The sequence below is a fragment of the Sorex fumeus genome, unplaced genomic scaffold (assembly GCF_029834395.1).
Source record: "Sorex fumeus unplaced genomic scaffold, SorFum_2.1 ptg000037l, whole genome shotgun sequence".
In the NCBI taxonomy this organism is placed as follows: Eukaryota; Metazoa; Chordata; class Mammalia; order Eulipotyphla; family Soricidae; genus Sorex; species Sorex fumeus.
The window spans coordinates 63,836,048-63,859,876 of NW_026606094.1; the positions used below are offsets into that span (position 1 = coordinate 63,836,048).

A 23,829-nucleotide genomic window follows, 5' to 3' on the forward strand; every position below is an offset into this window, starting at 1 on the left:
AACTTGGCCCCAAGTTGTTGAGGTCTGGCCAAAGGCACAGTGACAATTTGGGGGTATCAGGAAGCCTGAAAGCACCATCAGGCTGCTGGTGCACTCGCCCCGCAGGTACAGGTTGACCTGCTTGCAGCACCATACCCAACCAAAATCTTTTAAGACGGGATATTAACCCATTTTGTTTATCCACCCATCAATAGATGATTTGGTAACCACAGGTAGAGGTTAACCTATTGGTGGCACCATACCCCCTAACATCTGTTCTTATTCATCAACTAGTTCTTGTTGGTAAGATAGAAAATTCAAGGGTAGTTTCCAGTCTTCTTCCAAGTTAAATGCTTGAGTGATTTATGGAGAGAAGAGATATAGGAGTAGAAATGATGTCTGGGAAATAGAGAATGGCTTCCCTTACTAGTCCCCCAAAGACTGAGGTCTTGCTTTGATATTCATTCTAAAAGAGGAGCTGAGCATGGAGTGTGGGTCTTCAATGGTACTGTTGAAGACTGGAGATTCTGTACAGTCAGAAAAGTAGAAGTTGTATTCACTCCACAGATGAGAAAATGCCCACTGGAAGAAAAAAAATATCTTCTTAGATGCTTTATGACTATCTAAAGAGGCTATCTACTTTTTTGTGTGGGGGTGGGGAACAATGGTGAGGGCATACCCCACAGTGCTCAGGGTTTACTCCTGGCTGTGCACTCAGGGGTCATTCCTGGCAGGGCTCAGGGTACTGTATGGGATGGTAGGGATCCATCCAGAAACAGTTATGTGCAAGGCAAGTGCCCTGCCTGCCATACTATGCCTCCCGTCCTGAAACCCTAGTTTTTTGAGCAGCTTTTCAGTTCAGTAGACACTGTCATTTTTCAGTTAAATTACTGTGACTGCTATTCAGCCAGTCTAATTCCTACTCTTTCATTCTGCTTTCCCTCATCACTGTTTTGGAATCTTAAGTTTTAGTTTTGTTTTTTCTCTATGCACAACAGTATATTTTTAGGCTTTTCACTTCCTCGAGCTGGATAAAGTCCTTCATGTCCTCATGTCCTTATGTCCTTCCCCCCCAACCCAGGAAGTGTGGTTCAAATAATCTTTTTTTCAGGTGAAAGGTTTAAGACTGAGTGTGTGTTTTGCATGCAGGAGACCCTGAGTTCGGTCTCCATCTCTACATGACCCTTGTAACTACTGCTGGGTATGGTTCTGGTGACCCCAGTTCTACCAGGTCCAACTAGCACTCCACTCTCAGGCCCAAACAATGACCCATCAGGCCTGAGTAGCCAGGTCAATATTGTTTCTCTTTTCTTTGATTTGAACTATCATGATTTTAAAGCACTTGAATATTTTTACTCAAGTGTTTTGTTTCTAAGCCTTATAATCTTGTTTCAACACCAGTTCTGTGATTATTATCTCTGTAGTAGCCAGTGTGTTAGTGTAAATGTGGGTTTTCCTGCATTGGTGTGTTCTTGAGAATTGTATGAAATATTTGCAAAGTAAACTCAGAAGATTAAAAATTAGTTTATTGTACAGAGAAAGTAGATAGGTCCAGGTTCCTCCCCAGATGTCCAGGTCTCTCCTTTACCCATGAGTAAAGTCACCGGTCCTGTCCCTGTCATTGCCCCATCTTGTGAAAAACCTCCCTGCCTCATCCTATGCTGTCTACTTGCCTCCTGTGAACGATGGATGCCCTGGTCCCATCCCCATGTACTCAGTCTCTGGCCATGGCCACATGTGCATGGGCGAGATCTCTGTGCTCTGTACATTCACTGGACCTCCAAACAGTACTCCAACAGTACCTGTGGTCCTGTGTGACTCTCCAAGCACTGCCACATGCACATGGATGAGATTCTGTGCTCAGTACCTTGTCACTACCTGGACATCCAAACCCTGAAGCTGAGCTTTCCTGGGCGTCTGAGCCCTGCCTGTATTTTGCCACTGGCTGAGCCTCTGAGGCTTGCCTGTACTTGATCATCTGTCAGCACGTGCAGCCCCACCTGATCCTGCAGTCTATGAAGAGAGGGAGTTGTTGGTCCTGGAGAAGAGAGGAGAGAGAAGAGCAATGACAGTCCAGAGAGACAGCAAGCCAAGTCTGGGGGCTTCCTTTTATCTGCTGGCATATCCCACTCCCCAGCCATCCCATTATCTATTCTGATTGACTACCTGTTCCTTGGGTGAGATTTAAAATAGCCAACTAAATTCTCCTGGCACTCCACCCTTCTGCTCCTGCTGCGTCAAATGATAGGACTCTTCAGTTTAATGCTGCTAGTGAAGGAGTTTTGACTGTTCTCAATTTTTTTTTTTGCTGCTGCAAGTCATGCGGCTATGAATATCAATATACAGAATGCTCTACTCCACATCCACAGAGGCAAGCAAGCAAAAGGCTCCCTAGAACTTGTGTGCAGGAGTTGATGAGTTGGGTTGCAGAACTTCTGCACTTTCAGTTTTAAGAGATAATTCCCATTGATTTTCAAAACTATTTCTAAGGAGCCAGGGGAGTGTACAGCGATAGTACAACTCAGTTCAATTCTATGCCCTCCATGGTCCCTGAAAGCCCCCAGCACTGCTGCGCTGTTCTCGGTACCCTCAGCCCCACTGGGTCCAGGTAGCATCAACATTCTCCAGCTTTTGGTCCCAACCTACTGTCTGGTGGGGCCCCTGGAATTACCCCCGCTCCCACCACCACCACCAAACAAAAAAATGTTTAAGCAAATTTATATATTCATGAATAATGATTAAAAGTTAGTTTCTTGGGGCCAGGGAGCTAGCCTGATGGACTGGAACTCTTGGGTATTTATGCATGAGGCCTTTGTTCAATCCCCAGGACCACAGGCTACCCCCAGCACTAGTGGGTCACTTTTTGAGCTGAACATTACTGGGGAGATACCATCTCCCCCTCTCCTCCACCCCTCCGCACGCGCGGAGACACACACACACACACACACACACGCACGCACGCACACACACACACACACAGAGTATTTTGGAGTCTTTCAGAGAACTGAGTTAGGGAGATTTGCTCTTCTGCTGGTTTTGTTTCTTTGGGGGGTTGGAGCTTGGGGGTGAGGGGCTTGGGTGTTGGACCATGCTAGGTGATGCTCAGGGATCACGTGTGGTGGGTGCTCAGGAGACTGTCTGGTGCAAGGGATGGAACCTGAGTAGGCCATGTGCAAGGCCTTCATCTCTGCAGTCACTATCTTTCCAGCCCCTCTTCTATTTTCTTATAATGCAGGAGAGGAGCCAGCTTTTCTATGACAAAGTATTACTACCTACTATTTTTGATTGGAAGAAATTGGTAACACTAAATTTGAGACTAATTTTGTTATAAAAGCTTTATTTACTATTTTAATGATTGCATTATTTTCATCTAACAAACAAGTGTATACAAATAAAACGAATGTTTTCTTGTTCCTTCTTGAAAGTTACTTGTAAATTTTAAGGAAATATGGGTGGGGGAAAGTATATTACTAAATAGAGGGTTTACTTTTCTCTTAATAAAATAAAATCTGGGAGAATAGAATGTTGGGGGTAGTTATGGTAAAATTTTGATCTGGCTTTACTAGTAGAGATTTCCTGCTATAGTGTTGTAATGGAACAGAAAAAAATTTGGTTGCCTTCATCATACAGCAAACTCATTCACCTTGTTTTGGCAGTTTTCTAAAAGATCTTTTGTTCCATTACCTAACATAGTTTTTCTTTGATTTTTTTTTTAAATTCTCTCTACCTTTCAGTTCTATGCAATGTGATTGTGGGAATACAAATATGTGTCCCCTTGTTTTGTAAAGACAAAATGGCATTGAAAGTCAGAAAATGTGAGGGAATCTGTCCTTAGAGAGCACCCAGATGATGCCTTCCCCAGATGTCTTCCCTTCTTTTGTCCCTTCATCCTCATTTTCTGTGCAGGTGGGGTCACAATTTCACTCCTAAAAACTCCCTCCCTCCTGGACTTTTTTGACTATCAAGAGTGTGGTTTTTTGTATTTGTTTTTTTTTTTTTTTTGCAGTTTACTTTGAGGTCAGTTTTCTTCACCAACATTAGTTTATTATGTCTAATAATGAATGTCTTGAGGAGATGCTTGTGATAGATATAGCATAGTCCAAAAGTTGAAGTTCATTAATAATTGGAATGTTGTGGGGTATGAAGTAATGAATACTAATTACTCCTTTCATGTCTGACAGCTCCCTGTGGACCAATACATCAGCCCAGACTTTAATTTGGTTCAAGTAATGGTTTCATCAATAGCACATTAAATCTGTGTTTGAGAAGATATACAGTTGAACCTGACCCACATAGTAGATACCACTGTCATAAAATGGCCACAGGCTGACAACCACTGGGTAATTACAAATAATTAAATCCACCAAACTCCAGACAATCCTAATTTTAAGTAAAATATATCTTACAGTATCAATCGACAGAAAACATATCTGGGAAGATTTATCAACACATACGTTTTGCAAAGAAAATTTACTGGCTTACATATTTAGGAAGTTACTGATGTGTGAAGCATCTTCATAAAATTGTATCTCTTTAATCTTTCATATTTCCCCAAATATTATTGAGTAATTTTTTAACTTTAATCTTAGCTGAAGGAATCTTACTACAATACACATTTCAGCTTGCTCCTAAGTGTATAAATGTTGTTCAGAGGCATTTCGTTATAGTAATTCTTTTAACAATAGTGATTGGGATTGTCCTTAACAATAGTTTCTCTTCAGGGGCCAGAGATACAGTATAAAAGTTAAAGCTCTTGCCTTTCATCCAGCTCACCAAGTTTCAATCTGGGGCACCACAGAGGCTATCCTGAACATCCCCAAAGAAAAAGGTATTCCTAGGATAAGTTTAACACTAGTAGAAATATTAGCCATAGCTGGGTAGCATAAATTTCTTTGGGGGGGATTGGCTATACCTCGTGGTACTCAGGGGCTGCTCCTGTCTCTGTGCTCAGGGGAATTTATGGGCTGCCAGTGATTAAACCAAGGTTGGCCACATGTAAGGCGATTGTCTTAATCTCTATACTCTGTCTTCAACCTATAAATTTCTACTTTTGCAAAAAATAACACAGTGAAAGGGAGCTGGCATTCTACAGATATTTATATTATAATGATAATATTTCCTGAAATTTGTGCTGAGATTAACATTTGGAGCTGGTAACTTTTTGGATTCTTGTTTTAATTTTTTTGTTTCTGTTTCTGGACCACACCCAGCTGTGCTCAGGGCTTACTGCTGGTTCTGCACTCAGGAATCACTCTTGGCAGAGCTCAGGAGACCATATGGAGATGCAGGGATAGGGGTCTGAATCCAGGTATACCATATGCAAGGCAAACACCCTACTGCTGTACTATTGTTCTGCCCCCAACTTTCCAGTTGTGAAATGTTACTCTGTAGTTGTTCTTGGAGTTGTGATTGATTATATCACAATTGATTATTTGAAATTGTAGATAGGATTTATGAGGGACTTTGTAAATCCCACACTGTGATCAAATGTGCTCTTTTGAGCTCTTGAGCTGATAGTTTTTTAAAAAAGGATTTCTTGTGGGTGAGAATTTTTTCAAATTAATTCATACCATCATATAATATGAGTTCAGCATTCTGCTGTCCTAATTTCTAAATTCAAAGTCAAGCTTAATTGCAGAAAAGACCTTCAACAACCTTTCTATTCCTAAGTGTAATCAAGATTTTTTAAAAAGTATATGCAGGAATACAGATAATGAGTTTTTAAAGTAATATACAGTATTTAAAGTGATGCTCAGGAATACAGATAATGAGTTTTCACTGCGTTTTCTTGTTAGTAGTTGTTTGCCTTTGTGTGAAAGTAAACACCAGGGTCACAAATAAGGACCTTTAGTTTTTATTCTCAAAAAACATAATTTTTTTTAAAAAGCAAGTATGTTTGAACCCAAAGCATGTTTGTTGCAATGCTGCATACTGTAATGCTGTATATAATATCTATGTGTGGCTTATTGAAAAATGCTTGTGTTATATATAGAAGCAGATAAAAAATGGAAGCAGAGATATAAATATATCTTTCTCAGATGGACAGCCTATGAGCAGAATTTTTAACTCCCTCCTTTTCTCCCGTTTAGTGGTACCTACACTACTGTACACTAATTTTTTTTAATTCTATGAGATTTGCTTTTTATCTTAGAAGGACATGTTTGTTCTATTACCTGCAGGATAAAACAGCAAGACAATTAACTCATTTCTATGCAGGACTTTCTCGCCTTCCTTTTCCTGAACGCTTTACCAGCTGTGCAGCTTTCAGCCAAAACCTTTCTTCGGAAGCCCGTTCCGACCACCTGGCACAGACCTTCAAGCAAGGTTGCTAAGTAACACCTCCCCTCCGCTGGGTGCCACCAGATCCTTCCCCTGCTTTCTTGGCCAGAGCAGTTGGAGTGCAGGAGGCTAATCTAGAAGCTTTTCATTTGAAACAGCAGGCCAGGCAGTAAGGCTTTTAGCTGTCCACTGAAACATTCAGTAGACTTTTTTTTCCCCTCCTGACTATGTTCCTATTTTTTCTGACTCGTGGAACTATATTATTTAATTATCTCAAAATCCACCTACTATCCCTTACTTTGACAAGAAGGCCTGGGGCGTGAAGAATGGAGTTCCTCCTTCCTAATAACAGGAGAATGTGTGGACTAACTAAATTGTCCAGTTTAGAGTAAAAAATCTTTGATAGAAGGAAATTTCAGTTTAGGGAATTCTCTTCAACCAGCAGTGGTTTTGCAAATATTTCTAAATCTGCCACATATTAAGTCCTTACTTGAGATTATGTGGTAGGGCCAGAGAGATAGTATAGGGGTTCGGGTATTTGCTTGGCACACAGCCAGCCCCAGTTTAGTACCCAGCACAGAGCCAGAAGTCAGCCCTGAGTCAGTCCTGAGCACTGCCAGGTTTGGCCCCAAAATCAAAATTTTAAAAATGAAAATGAATAAGCTAAACATGCTGCTCTTATATATTTGATTTGGGCTGGAGCGATAGCACAGCAGGTAGGGCATTTACCTTGTACATGGCCAACCCGGGTTCGATTCCTCCACCCCTCTTGGGGAGCCCAGCAAGCTACCAAGAGTATCCCGCCCGCATGGCAGAGCCTGCATATTTGATATGCCAAAAACAGTAACAGTAAGTCTCACAATGGAGACGTTACTGGTGCTTGCTCGAGCAAATCGATGAACAACAGGAGGACAGTGCTACAGTGCTAATAAAAAGTAAGGATGGTATCAGGTATTAAGAAATTAAATAGAAAAATGCGATCAGTAGAGAAATTTATTTGCACATTTATGACCCAAAACTGTTGGCATTTTCAATAGTAACTATGCTAAATCTTGAGAACAGTTCTAACAAAAAATAATAAACACTTCCAGGGGCTAGAAAGATAGTGCAGTGGTTAAGATTCTTGCCTTGCACGTGCCTGACCCGAGTTCAGTTCCCAGCACTGCATATGTTCCCTCAAGCACCACCAAGAGTCATCCTTGAGCACAGAGCCAGGAGTAAGCCATGAGAACCACTAGGTGTGTTCCTCTAATGAAAACAAAACAAAACAAAAAAAAACACTTCCTTAGTTTCCAGGCATATATCCAAGAAACAAGAACACCATATCATAATCTCCAGTTTTAAATTCTCATCTTGATTATATTGTGATAATGTTGCCTCTTTGAACTCACTAAGGTTTTTAGATAAATCTGATAATTGGGATAAATAGGTCTCCATGTTTGTCACAGAAATATTCTGAACATGAACCAAAAGTTATAATTTAAATATCCTAAATATCAGTTTTATATAATCCTTCACAACAGTAATAATCCTCTGTGATTTAAAAAAATCAGGGTTGTTTTTAAAGAAGACCTTTAGGTGGAATTTTGAATTAGCTTTGAAAAAATTTTGAAATTCTCTGTATTCCTGATTTTTTTTCAAATCTGACATATGGAAAACTGAATTTGAGGTTAATTTGTAGAGGTGTGTCTTTATTACATTAATAGTAAGCATTTTGTCATACTTAAAATTTTATGTAAATCGAGTGATTCATTTATTAAAATGTTGTGAATTCAGTAATTCATTTCCTGAATATGTGAACCAAAAACTGTAGCTTTTTTTCTCCTGAGGCTAGGCACTTAGCAAAATCTATTCTGTCCTAATCAGAGCAGAATTTCTCAGCTAACCCCAGTAGGGCATGTTTTCTTTATAATTTTCTCCAGGAGGGGTCAGGGCGACATTACAGGGGGTAGGGCATTTGCCTTGCATGCGGCCAGCCCAGGTTCGATTCCCTGCATCCCATGTGGTCCCCCAAGCATCACCAGGAGTAATTCCTGAGTGAAGAGTCAGGAGTAACCCCTGTGCATCGCTGGGTGTGACCTAAAAAGCAAAAAAAAAAAGGTTAAAAAGATTATAATTTTCTCCAGGCATTGTAGACTGTTACCTAGTCAAGCATATTTTCTTAGTACCCCCTTGCGACCAAGGGGCACACAGGGTGACAGACATGGGGATCATGAGCTGTTCCCATTAATCCACAAACAAATCTTCAGTGTGCTGGAGTGATGGGACTTCATGCATAGGTACCATAGAAGCCTGGGTTCCAGTCCCAGCTCTGCCACTAAGCTGGGTGACCTCAGAAAAGTCACAAACATGTAGGTTCATAAACAGGAGTTAATGGATGCTCTCTGGAACTGCTCTAGCCATATAGTGTTCTCTCTAGGTTAGAAAGCTGCTTTGACTCACCGTGTCCTAGCCAATTAAACTGTGGTGTTTGTGCTGGGAGACTCGGTTGTGTTCCCTTTCTGAGATGGCATCATCAGTCTCTCCCCCACACCCACAGTTCTCAGCAGTAAGAGGAGGCAGTTCAGCCCTTTTGCAAGAAGAATAAAAACCCTGGAGTGGAAACTCTCAGCTGCCATCAGCCTGCTCTGCTAGATTTTTGTTACCACTAAGTGTTGGGAGCTCAGTGTCTTCTTGATGGGGGATGTGAGGTGGGAAAATAGGTTATGGGCACTTCTTTAAGGAATTGGCCCCATTTCCTAGTTTGTTTTTGTGTTGGGTTGGGTTGGGCTGGACTTGGGAGTCACACCTGGTGGTGCTCAAGGCTTACTCCTGGCTCTGTGCTCAGAGGCCAGTCCTGGCAGTGGTCAGGGGACCACATGAACCACGGTTGCAGCATTAACTTCTATACTCTCACTCTGATCCCACTCCACTCTCAAGTTGTCTGTTACTACTCACACCTGCTGTGTGTCACTCAAGAGCACATCAACGACTTTTGAGTTCCAAAAGTTGTAACCTCTGAGTTTCTGTCTTTCACAGGCAGCACTGCATTTATTGATTTCCCACCCCTGTGGTTAACTCTCTTGTTTTTGGATCCTTCAAATCCTGAGAGTAGGTGTTAGCGGCCTGTTTCATTTTCCCAGATAGGAGATTAACCAAAAATGAACCCTGAGGCAGTGATAAAGCCCACATGAGTCATTGCTCAGGTTTTGTCTTTCATAGATCATAAACGCCCCAACTGAAGATAATTGACTCTCCCTGGAAAATCTAAACCTATAAAAGAATGTTTCAGAGCAAAATGTGAAACCCAATTTTACGAGTTGACATGCTTTTCTTGACTTCAGTTGACTGTCTTTTGCCTGACTGGAGCAGAATTGAACTCTCCTGCACCCCAAAGCAAAGCTTTTTTCCTTAAAATCCTGAGAAGATGGGAAGTGCTCTGTGTAGTTGCTCTTTCCTTTTGTTGTTGTTGTTGTTGTTTGTTTGGGGGCCACATCCAGAGGTACTCCTGACTCTGCACTCAGGGATCACTGCTGGAGAGCTAGGTCAGGGAACCATATGGGTTGCCAAGGATCAAACTCTGGTGAGCCATGTGCAAGGCAAGCACCCTACCCACTGTACTATTTCTCAGGCCTCTGGAGTGGCTCATTGGAATCATGCTGCCCCTTACAGGAGATCCAGTGGGATTAGCTGCTATTGTGTTTGAGAGGGGATTATGCTGCTGCCTTTCTGGGGCAGTCAGGCTGACTAGATGCAGCCCAGGATCTAAGAAAGAGTAGCCCCCAACTCCCCAGAACTGCTTTGACTCTTCAAGGGGTTTTATGATTACCTAAATTACAATTTTAAATAATTTTTTTAAATTCAAGCACTGTGATTTACAAAGTTATTAATAGTTGGGGTTTAGGCATATAGTATTTCCACACCACTCCCACCACCACTGTCAGCTTCCCCCACCACCCAAGTGTTTTCATGCTCCCTCCCCTCCATCCAACCCCACCTGCCACCTTGACAGGCACATTTCAAAGTTCTGTGTTTGTCCTTGTGATCTCAGGTCCCACTCTCATAGATCATAAACGCCCCAATTGAAGATAATTGACTCTCCCCGGAAAATCTAAACCTATAAAAGAATGTTTCAGAGCAAAATGTGAAACCCAATTTTACGGGTTGACATGCTTCTCTTGACTTCAGTTGACTGTCTTTTGCCTGACTGAAACAGAAGATGTAGTTACAGCACTCTCCCTCATCACCACTATACCCAAGGCCCCTGACTCCTGTTCTTCCATTTCTTCTATTTCTCCTCTTCTTCCTTCCCCTCTTGATTCATTTCCTTCTCTGTCCTTCCTATACTCTAGGGTCAAGGTTGAGATAGGTATTCCTGGTTACTACATTACATTTCCTCATCCAGTTATTATCTACAGCACAGTTAAGTGAGATCCTGTGTCTGTCCTTCTGGCTTGCTTCATTCAACCTGCTATCTCCCAATTCCATCCAGGTTGCAACAAATTGTAATTTCATCTTCCCTTGCAGCTGCATAACATTCCATTGTGTATATATATACCATATCTTCTCTAAGGTATATATACATAATGTTCATCTGCCATTGAACACCTAAGCTGACTCCATAGTTTAGCTATTGTACTAAGTGCTGCAATGAATAATGGTATGAGGAAAATAATTTTTCAAGTATTGATTACTGAGTTATGAAAAGATCAACAAAGAATACAATTGACCTTTGCGTACCAGGGGTTAGAATCACCTCCTGGAACAGTCTGAAATGCAAATAGGACTTTGACTCCCTGAGCACAGTTGTCCCCTAGCTTCCGCAGGTGATTGGTTTCTGGACACTCCTACTCCCATGCCTAAATCCATGGACGCTCAACTCGAACTCCTTACCTATAGATCCTGCACCTGGGAATGCAGAATCTGGATATATATGGCTCTCAGATGGTTTACACCCACTGTTGTTTTCTAGGACCAAGTGTATATGGCCATGAAGTGCATGGCATGTGTGATTCAATCATTTAAAGTGAAGAAATAAATGTTTTTGTTACATAGTCACAGCATTCCACAACCATTATCACAGCCAGGTTCAGAGCTAGAACTCGTACATTATCATCAGTCATTCTGATTTGCCTGTTCTGGGTATTTCCTATTAGTGGAATTGCAGAAATTGGGGCCTTTTGTGACTGGCATCTTTCACTTGGCAGTGTCTTCAAGTTTCATCCAAGTTGCAGTATGTATCTCTGTGGGGTTTTTTTTTCATGTGTGTGAGTGTGTGTGTGGAAATATATTGGTTGGACCCTCTTTATCTACTTTTAAGTTTATGGATTTTACTGTCTGGGATATCTCTACCTTTTTGGCTATTATTAAGAATGTTGCTGTGAGGGGCCGGAAGGATAGCACAGCGGGTAGGGCATTTGCCTCGCATGCGGCTGACCTGGGTTCAATCCCTGGCATCCTATATGGTCCCCCAAGCACTGCTAGGAGTAATTCCTGAGTGCAGAGCCAGAAATAACCCCTGAGCGTCGCTGGGTGTGACCCAAAAAGTTTTTTAAAAAGTGTTGCTATGAATTTTTGCATACAAATTCTATGTAAGCATGTTTAAATTTGTTTTTATGTGTGTGTGGCCTGGAAGGGAATCATTGGGCAATTCTTTGTTCTGGTAAATGGTAACTGTGTTCAACACTGAGAGCAGATAAAAAACTTCCAGAGTTGGGCACTATTTTGCATTCCACTAGCAAAGCTTGAAGGGTCTGATTTCTCCACATTCTTACCAATACTTGTTAATTTTACCAATACGTTTATTTTCAATTATGGCTATCTAATGGGCTTGAAGTTGTACCTCACTGTGACTCTGATTTGCATTTCCCTCATGACTAATGATGGGGAACATCATTTTATGTCTGTGGTCATTTGTTTATTTTCTTTTTGAAAACTGCCTATTTAAATCCTTTGCCTGTTTTTTTTTGTTGTTGTTGTTTTTTTACTCATTTATTTGTTTATTTATTCTTTTTATTATAAGTGAAACAACATGAGGTACAGTTGTAGACTTATAAACTTTTGTGCTTGGGTTTCAGTTATACAATGATCAAGTACCCATCCCTCCACCAGTGCCCATTCTCCACCACCAATGATCCCAGTAACCCTCCCACCCCCACAACCCATCTTCCCCACTCCACCCCGCCTCTGTGGCAGATATTCCCTTTTGCTCACTCTTTCCTTTAGGGTGTTGTAGTTTGGAATAGAGGTATTAAGTGGCCATTGTGTTCAGTCTATAGTCTACTTTCAGCATGCATCTCACATGCCGAGCGAGTCCTCCAAACAACCTTTACTTGATGTTCCCTTCTCTATCTGAGCTGCCTTTTCCCCAACATGGGCTGCTGACCTTTGCCTGTTTTTTTTAAAGTTTTTTTTTGTTTAGGGGGTGCATCTGGTGTTCTTCAGGGCTTACGCTGGATGTGTGCTCAAGGATTACTCCCGGGAGTGCTGGGAAACCTTATGCAGTTCTGGAGATCAAACCAGGGTTGGTCACATGCATACAATGCAAGCATCTTGATCTCTGCACTCTCTCTACAGCCCTCACTTGTCTTTTTTTTTCAAATTGAATAACAGTGATGTTCACAGTTATGAAGTTGCTCATAATTGGGTTTCAGTCATATAATGTTCCAATACTAGACCAGTCCCTTCACCAGACACCTCCCTACCCCCACCACTGCTGCCTGCCTCTGTGGCAGATCCTTTTCTTCTTTATGTCTTTCTCTTTCTCTGTCTCTCTCTCCTTCCCGTACTTTCTCCTTTCTCCCTCTCTGTCTGTCTCTGTCTGTCTGTCTGTCTGTCTGTCTGTCTCTCTCTCTCTCTCTCTCTCTTTCCTTTTGGGCATTCATTATGGTTTGCAATTCAGATACTGAAAGGTTATCGTGTATATACTTTTACCTACTTTCAACACTTAGTTCTTATCCAGAGTGACTGCCCTTTGTCCCACACACACTCATGGCAAGCTTTCAACCATTGACCAGTCCTCCTGGCCCCTATTTTTCCTGGCCTTGGATATTAGTTTCATGCTATACTATTTGTATCCCACAAATAAGTGAAGTCATTCTATATTCGTCCCTTCTGACTCATTTCACTCAGCATGATGCTCTCCGTGTTCATTTATTCTTAAGCAAATTTCATGAGTTCATTTTTCCTAACAGCTCTTACTTGTCTTTTAATTGCGCATAGCTATGCTCATTGTGGCTGCTTGACACATGTTTATGACTAAGAAAATCTGAGAATATATCAAATTTTTCCCCTTATCCCTATTATGAGAATCAGTAATAATGTTTGTGAGAGCAGGGACTGTATTATCTTGATAGTGATAGTGATATAACCTTATATTCCCATGCATAGAAGATTCTCTGAGAGTCTAAAATAGTGTAGATCAGGGGTGGGGAACTTTCTTCCTGCCAAGAACCATATTTATAGCATCATTCATAGACCCCACAGTACAAGCAGCCAGGCCCCAGCCCGCTGACAGAAACCTTTACTAGGCTACCATGTACTAGGGCCAGACCACAGGATTCTTTTACTGCCTACGGGCCCAGTGTTCCAACTCCTCCCATAGGTGTTGAGCAAGTACCTATGGAATGAGTAGATGCTTGGTTTCAACCTATTTTGTGATTAAAAACAAAGAACTGAAGAAATTATCAGTGATACATAATTATCTTAACATGATATCAATTGAAAAAGGCATGCAAGTAGGTCTGGAGACATAGCACAGGTAAGTTAAGTTCTTACCCTGCACATGGTTGACCCCAGTTTTATCCCTGGAACTGAATATAGAACCCCAAATTACCACCAGGGGTGATCCCTGAGCACAGCCAGGTGTAGCCCCCAGATGAAAAATAATGCATCCAAGCATCTGGACCATATCCATAGCCTATCCAAGGAGCCCCAGGCCTGCTCTCGTCATTGGCCACCAGTGACTGGTTCCCTGTGAACACTGGCCTGCGGTTTCAGTCATTCTGCTCTGAACAATCTCTGTGTACTCTTCAATAGTCATGTTGAACTCTTGACATGTATTTTTTTTCTTAAAGGATGTATGCATTAGATATATACTGACTTAGAAGAGGAGTTGCCACCTGAATTTTTTTTAAACTCCTGGAGAAATTAAACAGGACATCCTGACAAAGTGAAAACAGAAACTACCTAACAAGAGTAAAGTGGCTCTTTTCAGCTTTTTAAGAAAGTTCTTCCCACGTGAACTCTTGACAAATCCTTTTTAGGCTGAGACATTTAAGGGAAACTGAAAGTTTGTTTGCTTTCAGTATAGTTTACTACAGTGGTATACAATTCAAGAGCCTGATTTTTTTTTAAAGGATAAAAGAGCCGGATGAAAACTAAAAATCATGAATCTGATCTAGCTTTTGGGATCTGATCTAGCTTCTTAGTTGTAGTAATGAAATTTTAAGTGATGATTTATCTAAAATTTTTGTATTTAAGAAGGTTCTTTTTTAGTACAGAAAGATAGTACAAGGGTTAAGGCACTTGGCTTACATGTGGCTGATCCAGTATGAGCCCCAGCACCAAAACCAGCCCCTCAGGGATTACTGAGTATAGCAAGATGTGGCCCCAGGACAAAAAAGAGTAAAGGAAGGGAAGGGAAGGGAGAGGAGTGGAGGGGAGGCAAGATTTTTTAAAATTTTTTTTAGATGATACAAAAATTGTTTCATAAAAATTTTCTCAGTAGAGGCTGGTGCAATAGCATAGTGGGTAGGGTGGCTGCCTTGCACGCAGCCAACCCGGGTTCTATTCCCAGCATCCCATATGGTCCCCCGAGAACTGCCAGGAGTAATTCCTGAGTGCAGAGCCAGGAGTAACCCCTGAACATTTCTGGGTGTGGCCCAAAAAGAAAAAAAAATTCTCAGTAAAGGGTCAAGAGTGCTCAGTGGCAAATCACTTGCCTTGCATGTGTGATACCCTATACATACTCTCTCTTTCTCTCTTTCTCACTATATATATATATATATATATATATATATATATATATATTCCAGTAAAATAACATTGCCAGTGAATCAGGTCACCAGACAGGAGACTTAATCTCAGCATAAGACATAATAATAAAAAGACACTATTGTTAAACAACCCAACTACCGACAACCTAAAATACTGCTGTATTGCAGTGTTCCTGGTATTTCTCCCCACGTTAAAAAAAATGTTGCAGATATTGGAATAATTTTGATAAAAACGAACGTTGCCTGAATTGATAAATTGATGAAACAGCATCTCATCCATAAGTCATTGAGATTATTTTGTTCATGATTATCTAAAATAATATATTGAAGTTAAGATAATATTGGCTTTGGATAACATTCTCTATTGGTATGATATCGGTATCTCTATAATTCACGGTCACGATCCTCCCATTGTTCATCTATTTGCTCGAGCGGGCCCAGTAACGTCTCCATCGTGATACTTGTTGTTACTGTGTTTGGCATATTGAATACATCATGAGTAGCTTGCCAGGCTCTGCCGTGCAGGCAAGATACTCTCAGTAGCTTGCTAGGCTCTCCGAGAGGGACAGAGGAATCGAACTCGGGTCGGCCATGTTGGCTGCTTATAAGGCCCTACCGCTGTGCTATCGCTCCAGCCCATCTCTATAATTAAAGTATTTTTAATACCTAAAAGGGAGGGATCTAGTATTTTCCTGAATATTTAAGATAAAAGGGAAGAATAGAAAAAACGCTTAGGCTGGATTCTCATGCTCTCCACCTGTGTGAATTTTCACTCTCATGCAGTCTTTTTTTACTGGAAGAATTTAAGAGTGTTAACTAGAATTCATCTGCCTCACAGGGACGGGGAGGGGTGGGGGGTGGGGTTTTATTGGGGTTCTTCATGGGAAAAAATAAGTATTGGTAAAGGGAAATGTGTTTGATATTTGCATGACTGAGACATAAACCTGAAAGCTTTGTAACCTTTCCCACAGTGATTCAATAAATAAAAAAAAAAAAAAAAAAAGAACCAAAAAAAAAAAAAGAATTTAAGAAATTAAGAAATTTAAGAAATCCTAGTGTTTGTGGTTTCTCTGCTTACCATAAATTAAAAGCCTTCTTATGGGCCAGAGAGATAGGACTGTGAACTCAGAAGATATGGGTTCAATCCCCAGCATCGCATGTGGTACCCAAGCACCACTCTAAGGGCCTCTATCTTCGCCCATGCCTGTGCCTCTGCCACTGCTTCCATTGTAGCCTCCACCCTGAAGGTGATGGATCCCAGGAAGCAGAGCCTGTGGAAGTGAGAACTGCACATCTGAGATAGAGGAAAACCAAGCCTCCTCCGCCCCTCTTCCCCTCACCAACTTTGCTAGCGGTCACCAACACCAATATCATCTAGCACAGGAAGTCAGGTTTAGTAGCTGATGTACAGCACAGCCATTTTTAGGGAAGATGCGATTTAGAAACCCTCGAAACTGAGAACCTGCTCCCAGCCTGGTGCTCTTCTGTCTAAAGACAGGTTTCATTATTCTTCCTGAGGAAACCCAGAATGTCTTTCTCTGCTGCTTGATTCCACAGGACGGAATGTTTTCAGCATAGACTGTTGGGTTCCCATCCCAGCTCCCCCCTTTCTCAGTCCCTTCCCAAGTCTCAAGAAAGGTGCTTCTTATTGGAACAGCTTGAATAAAATGCCCGCTCCTGGTGTGTGTGGCCGGGGGAGCAGGGATTCAAGGCCAAAGCTTGGTCTGTTATTGTCTGTGGTCTGTGTCTCTGGGAGCTAAGGAGGATTCCATCCACGTGGGAGACTGCTTTCACTCCTTCTGAGCCATGCAACTTTAAGTCTATAGGATTAATATGCATATATGGGTTTATAATAGTTTACTGGGTACACACACATAAAAGCACATTCTTGTTTGTAGTATCCTTTAAGAATAGAAATGTTTGAGGTCAATTGCAGAAGTACTGATATTTGTTGTTTAAAGTCTTTTATGCAAATTATGGTATTTTTTATACAATCTTTGAGGCAAGTGCCATTTTTATCACCATTTTACACCTGAGAAATCTTCAGCATGTTTACTGGATAATTCCTGTTCCTATCATTGAAGTGAACTGAGAATAGCTGAAAAATCATGAAGCATCATCTCCCCCAGCTCAAGTGTGGAACAGAATCAAAGAAGGCAACAATACCTCGGTGTCAGGTATGGGTCAGGGAACTCTCTGACTGTGTTATGTTCCCTTCAGGTTTATCAAGATTGGAGATAAAGAGTGTGAATTTAACAAGAACTTCCGACTTATCCTTCACACTAAGCTAGCAAATCCTCACTACAAACCAGAATTGCAAGCCCAGACAACCCTGCTCAATTTTACGGTCACAGAAGATGGTCTAGAAGCCCAGCTGCTGGCAGAGGTCGTCAGTGTCGAGAGGCCAGATTTGGAGAAACTTAAGGTAAGGATGATCAAATCAGCCACCCTCGACCCTTAATGCAAACAGTGGTTTACTTTTTTTTTTAATGTAGGAGTATTTCTATTTATTCAGCCATTGATTAGGCTGATTGAATTGTGCATGAACTCCACCTTACTTTTTTTCCCCTTTTTAAAATTTTATTTATTGAATCACCATGAGAGCAGTTACAGAGATTTCAGGTTTAAGTCTCAGTCATACAGTGAAACCCCCATCCCTTCACCAGTGCCCATTTTCCACCACCAGAAACCCCAGTTTACCCCCCATCCCACACCCTCCCCCTACCTGTGGGGCAGATGATTTTCACATTACTCTCTCTCTACTTTGATTCCATTCAATATTTTGACACCAGTCCCACCATTATTATTTGGAATTTCACCCCAAACACTCAGATCTGCCAAAAAAGCAACAGTAGACACTTTGTTTTCTATTGCTGGTTATGAATAACATATGATGTTGCACAGCTGCAGTAGTGGCCACGCAATTTTGGAATTCTGAAATTTTAACAATTAAATCTGGAGGGATTTCTGCCAAAACCTGCTGGGTTCTGAGAGTTGTTCCTGAGTCTCTTGGATCATGGCAGTTAAGCAGCTTGATCAGGAGCCAGAGAGGCCATTCGTCGGCAGCAACTCAGTCCTTGGGGCAGGGAGGAAAGGACCGGCTCCACCCCCATCCCGAGAGGCCCGTGTGTCTCATCACTGCGCGCCCAATCCTGACTGTCCAATGGCCTCTGGAAGATGGCAGCCACCAAGCCGCCAAAGGGGAGCAGGTGGAGGGACAGCACCCTTTCCACCCTAGGGTGGCCAGGCGCTGGTAATCTACTGCAGGGACCAGATGCATTTCTGCCAAAAGCCACTGGGTTCCAAGATTTGTTTCTGAGTCTCTTGGATTATGGCCATTAAGCAGTTCAATCAGGAACCAGAGAGGCCTTGCCTCCAATTATATAGCTGAGCTGGAGGTGATTTGTGGGTGTGTCTCCCACATACCAACTTTTGGCTGTTTACTTTCTTGGTAAACTTTGCCCCAAGTTTTTGGGGTCTGGTCAAAGGCACAGCAGAAATTTTGGGATATTTGGAAGTCTGAAGGCGCCATCAGGCTGCTGATGCACTTGCCTCACAGGTACAGATTGACCTGGTAGCTGCACCATATCCCCTAGCGGTTTGCTTTTAATGAACAGGACAGGATTCCTGCTAACTTAACTGAGAAAACTAAGGAAATATGTGAGAAGTTGCAGTAATTTGGGAAACTCCTGCTAATGAGGGTGATCTAGGTGATTCCTGCTGGTTAGAGATGAGTGAGTAGGATAAGCAAAGTGTGTCAGTCTTGGCAAACGGAGGAGAAGTGACAGGTTCATGCCCTGTGGGACAGGTGATTATAGGCCAATACTGCCAGGGCAGAGAGCAAGAAAGGGGAGTCAAGGTAGGTTGGAAAAGTTAATTGTAGCAAGTTATGAATAGTACTTAAAGGAAAACATATAGGGCTGGAGCGATAGTACAGCAGGTAGGGTGTTTGCCTTGCATGCGGCCGATCCGGGTTTGATTCCCAGCATCCCATATGGTCCCTTAAGCACCGCCAGGAGTAATTCCTGAGTGCATGAGCCAGGAGAAACCCCTGTGCAATGCCGGTTGTTACTAAAAAAAGAAAAAAAAAGGAAAATGTATACTGAGAAAATGTACATAAATAAAGAAAACTCACCGGTTGTGGCCTGAGAGAGCCTCAGTGTCATTGAATGTCCCCATGTTTCACTGACACTGCAGCACCTAAGTGCCATCACTTCCTCAGACACTTGCACTGTACCAGTGACTCAGTTGGTTGAGAATCACCAGTGCTGATGGTGGGGGAAGTCTCACTTGGGAGATCCTGTCCCCTCAGAAAAAAAAAAACTAAAAATACTTTATACTGCCTCAAAAAAGAAAATCCATTTCTGTTAGCTGTTATTCCTACTTCCTCCCACCTAGCCCCCTCTCAGCCAACAATCATCTGTCTCTTAAGATTTGCCTGTTCAGAACATTTCATAAGATATGTGACCTTTCTCTGGTTTGATTTATTTAAAGATGTTTTCAAGGTTCATCTGTGTTCTTGTACATATCTATTACTCATTCTCTCTTATGACTGCTATTCCATTATCTATCTGGCCATATCATATTTATTTATCCTATACCTACCTAATTGGTGAACATTCAAGTCGTATCCAGTTTGGTTCACAACCCATACTGCTACTGCGAACATTCCTATGCAGATATATTTCTAGTGTAGATGTATGCTTTTAATTTTCTTTAGTGCGTACTAGGAATAGAATGACTGGGTCATTCTGCATCACTTGGGAAACTGCCAGGTTGTGTACAAAACTGCTGTGTCCTTTGTACACCCATCATATTTTCATTTGTATTTGTTTTGGGACCACACCTTGCAATGCTCAGGGCTTACTCCTAGTTCTGTGCTCAGGAATCATTCCTGGTGGGACTCAGGTGATCATATAAAGTGCTGGGGATCAAACACAGTCACCTGCATGCAAGGAAAGCACCTTACCCACTGTCTTATCACTTTGACCCCTCAAGTCCACCAGGTTTGTAGGAAGGATCCAGTTTTCACATCCACTCAAATTTAACTTCTTGTAGCATAGGTATACAATTAAAAAATTCCTGTTTTGTGAAAAAGTCTATTTTTCCTAAACTTTTAAGCAATCATTTGGCCAGAAACAGAATTCTAGTGGTTTTATCTTCCTCATCTTAAATAAATATTTTACCTTATACTCTTCCTGATTACATAGTTTCTCAGAAGAAATTCCCTGTAATTCTTATACTTTCTCCACCATAATTGAGATTTTTTACCCCCACTACCAGACTTCCTTCAACATTTTTCAAAATTTTTTTACAATTTGTATATGATATGCCTAAGTAATCATTTTAATTTTTCATTATTTATCCTGTTTAGCATGCGGTAGGTTTTCTGGATCTATGATTCATCTAATGTCATTATTAGTTCTGGAAAATTCTTATCTGTAATTTTCTATAGTATTTTTTCTCCTTTTTTCTTCCCCTAAGATATTTTCACATGTAAATCTTTTACTTATTTTAACACTTGAATTTTGTGTGTGTGTTGACTTTTCCTTTTCCTCTTAAATTTTCAGTTTAAAAAGTTTCTCTTGACATATCTTCAGATTCACTGATTCTTCTTGTCACCATTTCCAGACTAATGATGAGCCCAGGAGACATTCTTTATTTCTGTTACAGTGTTTTTATTGTTTTTATTTCTAGAAATCCCTGTTTATTATTTCTTAAAGTTTTTTTCTCTAATCATATTGCCCCAGGAAATTTTGCATATTGTACATTTTTCTACTAGAGCCCTTTACATAGCTATTATGAATTACCAAAATATATACCATGCCATGTTTTGAAGTTTGATTTGAATCTTTAAACTTCAGGTACTTTCCCCTTCTCTTTTAGTTATTTTGCTGAAAGTCAGATATGATGTATGGGGTAATTGGAGCAGAAGTAAATTGACTTTTAGCCTGAGGCTTTATGTTTATATGACTGGGAGAAATTAGACTCTATTTTATGTTGATTACAGCTGGGTGGTATCACAGGCTTCTCTTTCTTCAAGTATCCTTGATTTTGTCTTTTCTGTGTGTTTGGAATTCCCTAGGAGCTCCTTCTTCAATAGAGTCTCTGTCTGGTTGCTCTCTCATAAGAATTACAGAGAGTCATAAGAATTGTGGACAGAAAGTTTTCTATAATAGTATGATTATATCCTTCAAATTTTTCATGAGCATTATAGACAGAAAGTATTAAATAATATTATAATAAGTCTTTTGTATTTTTTCAGTAAAATTGTAGGCTGATGCATTCTGTAATAGTATAAATCTTCTAACTGTTCAGTAAAGTTGTAGATGGCTTTTAAAATAGTATGATTCAATCCTAGATTTTTCAGTAGACATGAATTACTTTCAAGAGAGATTCTTATCATCTGTTTTTAACTTTGATATGAGAAAGCATGTCTAAAGGAGGCTGAGGTATCTAATTGTCCTTCTCTCCCAGTCAGAGATAAAATTCTAGCAAAGCAATTTTCTTTGGAGGGCAGGATTTTGTTTAGAGCAGTGTCTTCATTCAGCCTTTTTACACCTGCAGACCAGCACCTGCCTATATCCCAGTCCATGGACTGGCAGTTATAACTTGATTGGTGGATAAGTGGTTTTCAGCCTTTCTACACATTGCAAGCCAGCTCTAGTCCCTGAGTGCTGGTTCAATACCCATGACTTGGAGGCCAGCCACACTCGCTAGGGGAAAAGGCAGCTCAGAATGAGAAGGGAGCACCAAATAAAGGGTGTTGAGAGTATCTTCCCAGGAGGGGAGATGCATGCTGAAAGTAGACTATAGACCGAACATGATTGCTACTCAATGCCTCTTTTGCAAACTACTGCACCCAAAAGGAGAGAGAGAACAAAAGGGAATGCCCTGCCACAGAGGCAGGGTGGGATGGGAGGGATGGGGGGTGGGAGTGATACTGGGATCATTGGTAGCGGAGAATGGGCACTGGTGGAGGGATGGGTACTTGATCATTGTGTAACTGAAACCCAAGTACAAAAATTTGTAAGTCTACAACTGTACCTCATGGTTTTTCACTAATAAAAATTAAAGTAAATAAATAAAGAGATATATCTAACATAAAAAAATAAAATAAATAAAAAAGACCACCAACATAGGGCAAAATGCTCTCAAAAATATCTAGACATCCTTAAAACGGTAACTTTTCTCTGGACATTTTTCAAATGTTTGTTTATCCTCTTCTCTGACCAAAATAGGGTGTATTTTTCTCTTATTCCACTCAAAGCCAGCTGAGTCTCTTCTGTAGTTGTTTGTTTGAGAGCCACACTCAGCTGTGCTTGGGAGTCACTCATCACTCCTGGTGGCGCTCCAGGATCCATATGCAGTGGCAGGAAGAGTTGGCCACATACTGCAAGCACTTTAACCCAGTACTGTCCCTCTGACCTGACTTCTGGATGTAAAAAATTACAAAAGTGTTGGAAGTTTGCTAAAAGTAGAGCCCCAGGAAATTTTACATTATGTGTTCTGCTTCCCTCCATCAGCCAGCTAAGGTTTGCATGTTCCTGAGAGGTGAATAGAGACAACATTGCTTCTCTTTCCACTTTTCTAAAGGGCAGTATGCTCTGTGACTTAGTTCTCTGACAAATCTAAGAATTGTTAATTAGCTCTTTTTTCCATTCAGGTAAAAATGTAAATGATAACTTCCAGCTCTTTAACGTTTGGAGCAGAAATTTCTAATATTTTCTTAAATAGGATATGATGTTGAATGAGGATAATAGATAGACAAACCCTGGGCATGTAGATTTTAACATGCCCTCTGACATTTTTTAAAGAATTTTTTAAGATTATGATTAGAGGGACTGGAGTGATAGCACAGCGGGTAGGGCGTTTGCCTTGAACGTAGCCGACCTGGGGTTCAATTCCCAGCATCCCATATGGTTCCCTGAGCACCGCCAGGGATAATTCCTGAGTGCAGAGTCAGGAGTAACCCCTGAGCATCGCCGGGTGTGACCCAAAAATTTTTTAAAACTTAAAAAAATATATTATCATTAGAAAAGTTGAAGATTTAGTACAGTGGATAAAGTGCTTGTCTGGCACACAGCCAACCCCAGATCAATCTCCATTACTACATTCCATCCCAAAGTACCACCTGAACACAGAACCAGGAATATGCTCTGAACATGGTCAGGTGTGTGTGGCCCAAAAACAAACAAGAAAAATTGTGACTGGTTTGTCTTATTGTTCAGTACATCTTACTATATGCTGATTCTGTGAAATGTGTCACTGAGGAAATACTCTAAAGCATGAGTTTAACTTCCCTCTCTTTTCTCTCTTCGTACTAGTTGGCTTTGACAAAGCACCAGAATGATTTTAAGATCGAGCTGAAGTACCTGGAGGATGACCTCCTTCTGCGCCTTTCTGCAGCAGAGGGAAGTTTTTTAGGTGACACCAAACTAGTGGAAAGACTGGAGACAACTAAGGCAACGGCAGCGGAAATAGAGCGCAAGGTGGGAAAAGGAACTGGATCTCTGAAGACTCAAGAATGCTCTGCTTAACTCACTGTAGTTATCTCGTAACTACAGGGACCCCAGGAACAAGGACACAGTCCTTT

The 23,829-nt window shown here is 41.2% G+C and overlaps 1 protein-coding gene across 1 annotated transcript in view; it reads left to right on the forward strand.

The window, feature by feature from the left end:
* DNAH11 (dynein axonemal heavy chain 11) overlaps window positions 1-23,829 on the forward strand; it is a 331,353-nt gene that overhangs the window by 265,571 nt on the left and 41,953 nt on the right. Inside the window, exons 63-64 of the mRNA XM_056118695.1 lie at window positions 17,454-17,658; window positions 23,561-23,725. Of these exons, the coding sequence (XP_055974670.1) occupies window positions 17,454-17,658; window positions 23,561-23,725 (370 nt within the window). The remainder of the gene's footprint in view (window positions 1-17,453; window positions 17,659-23,560; window positions 23,726-23,829) is intronic.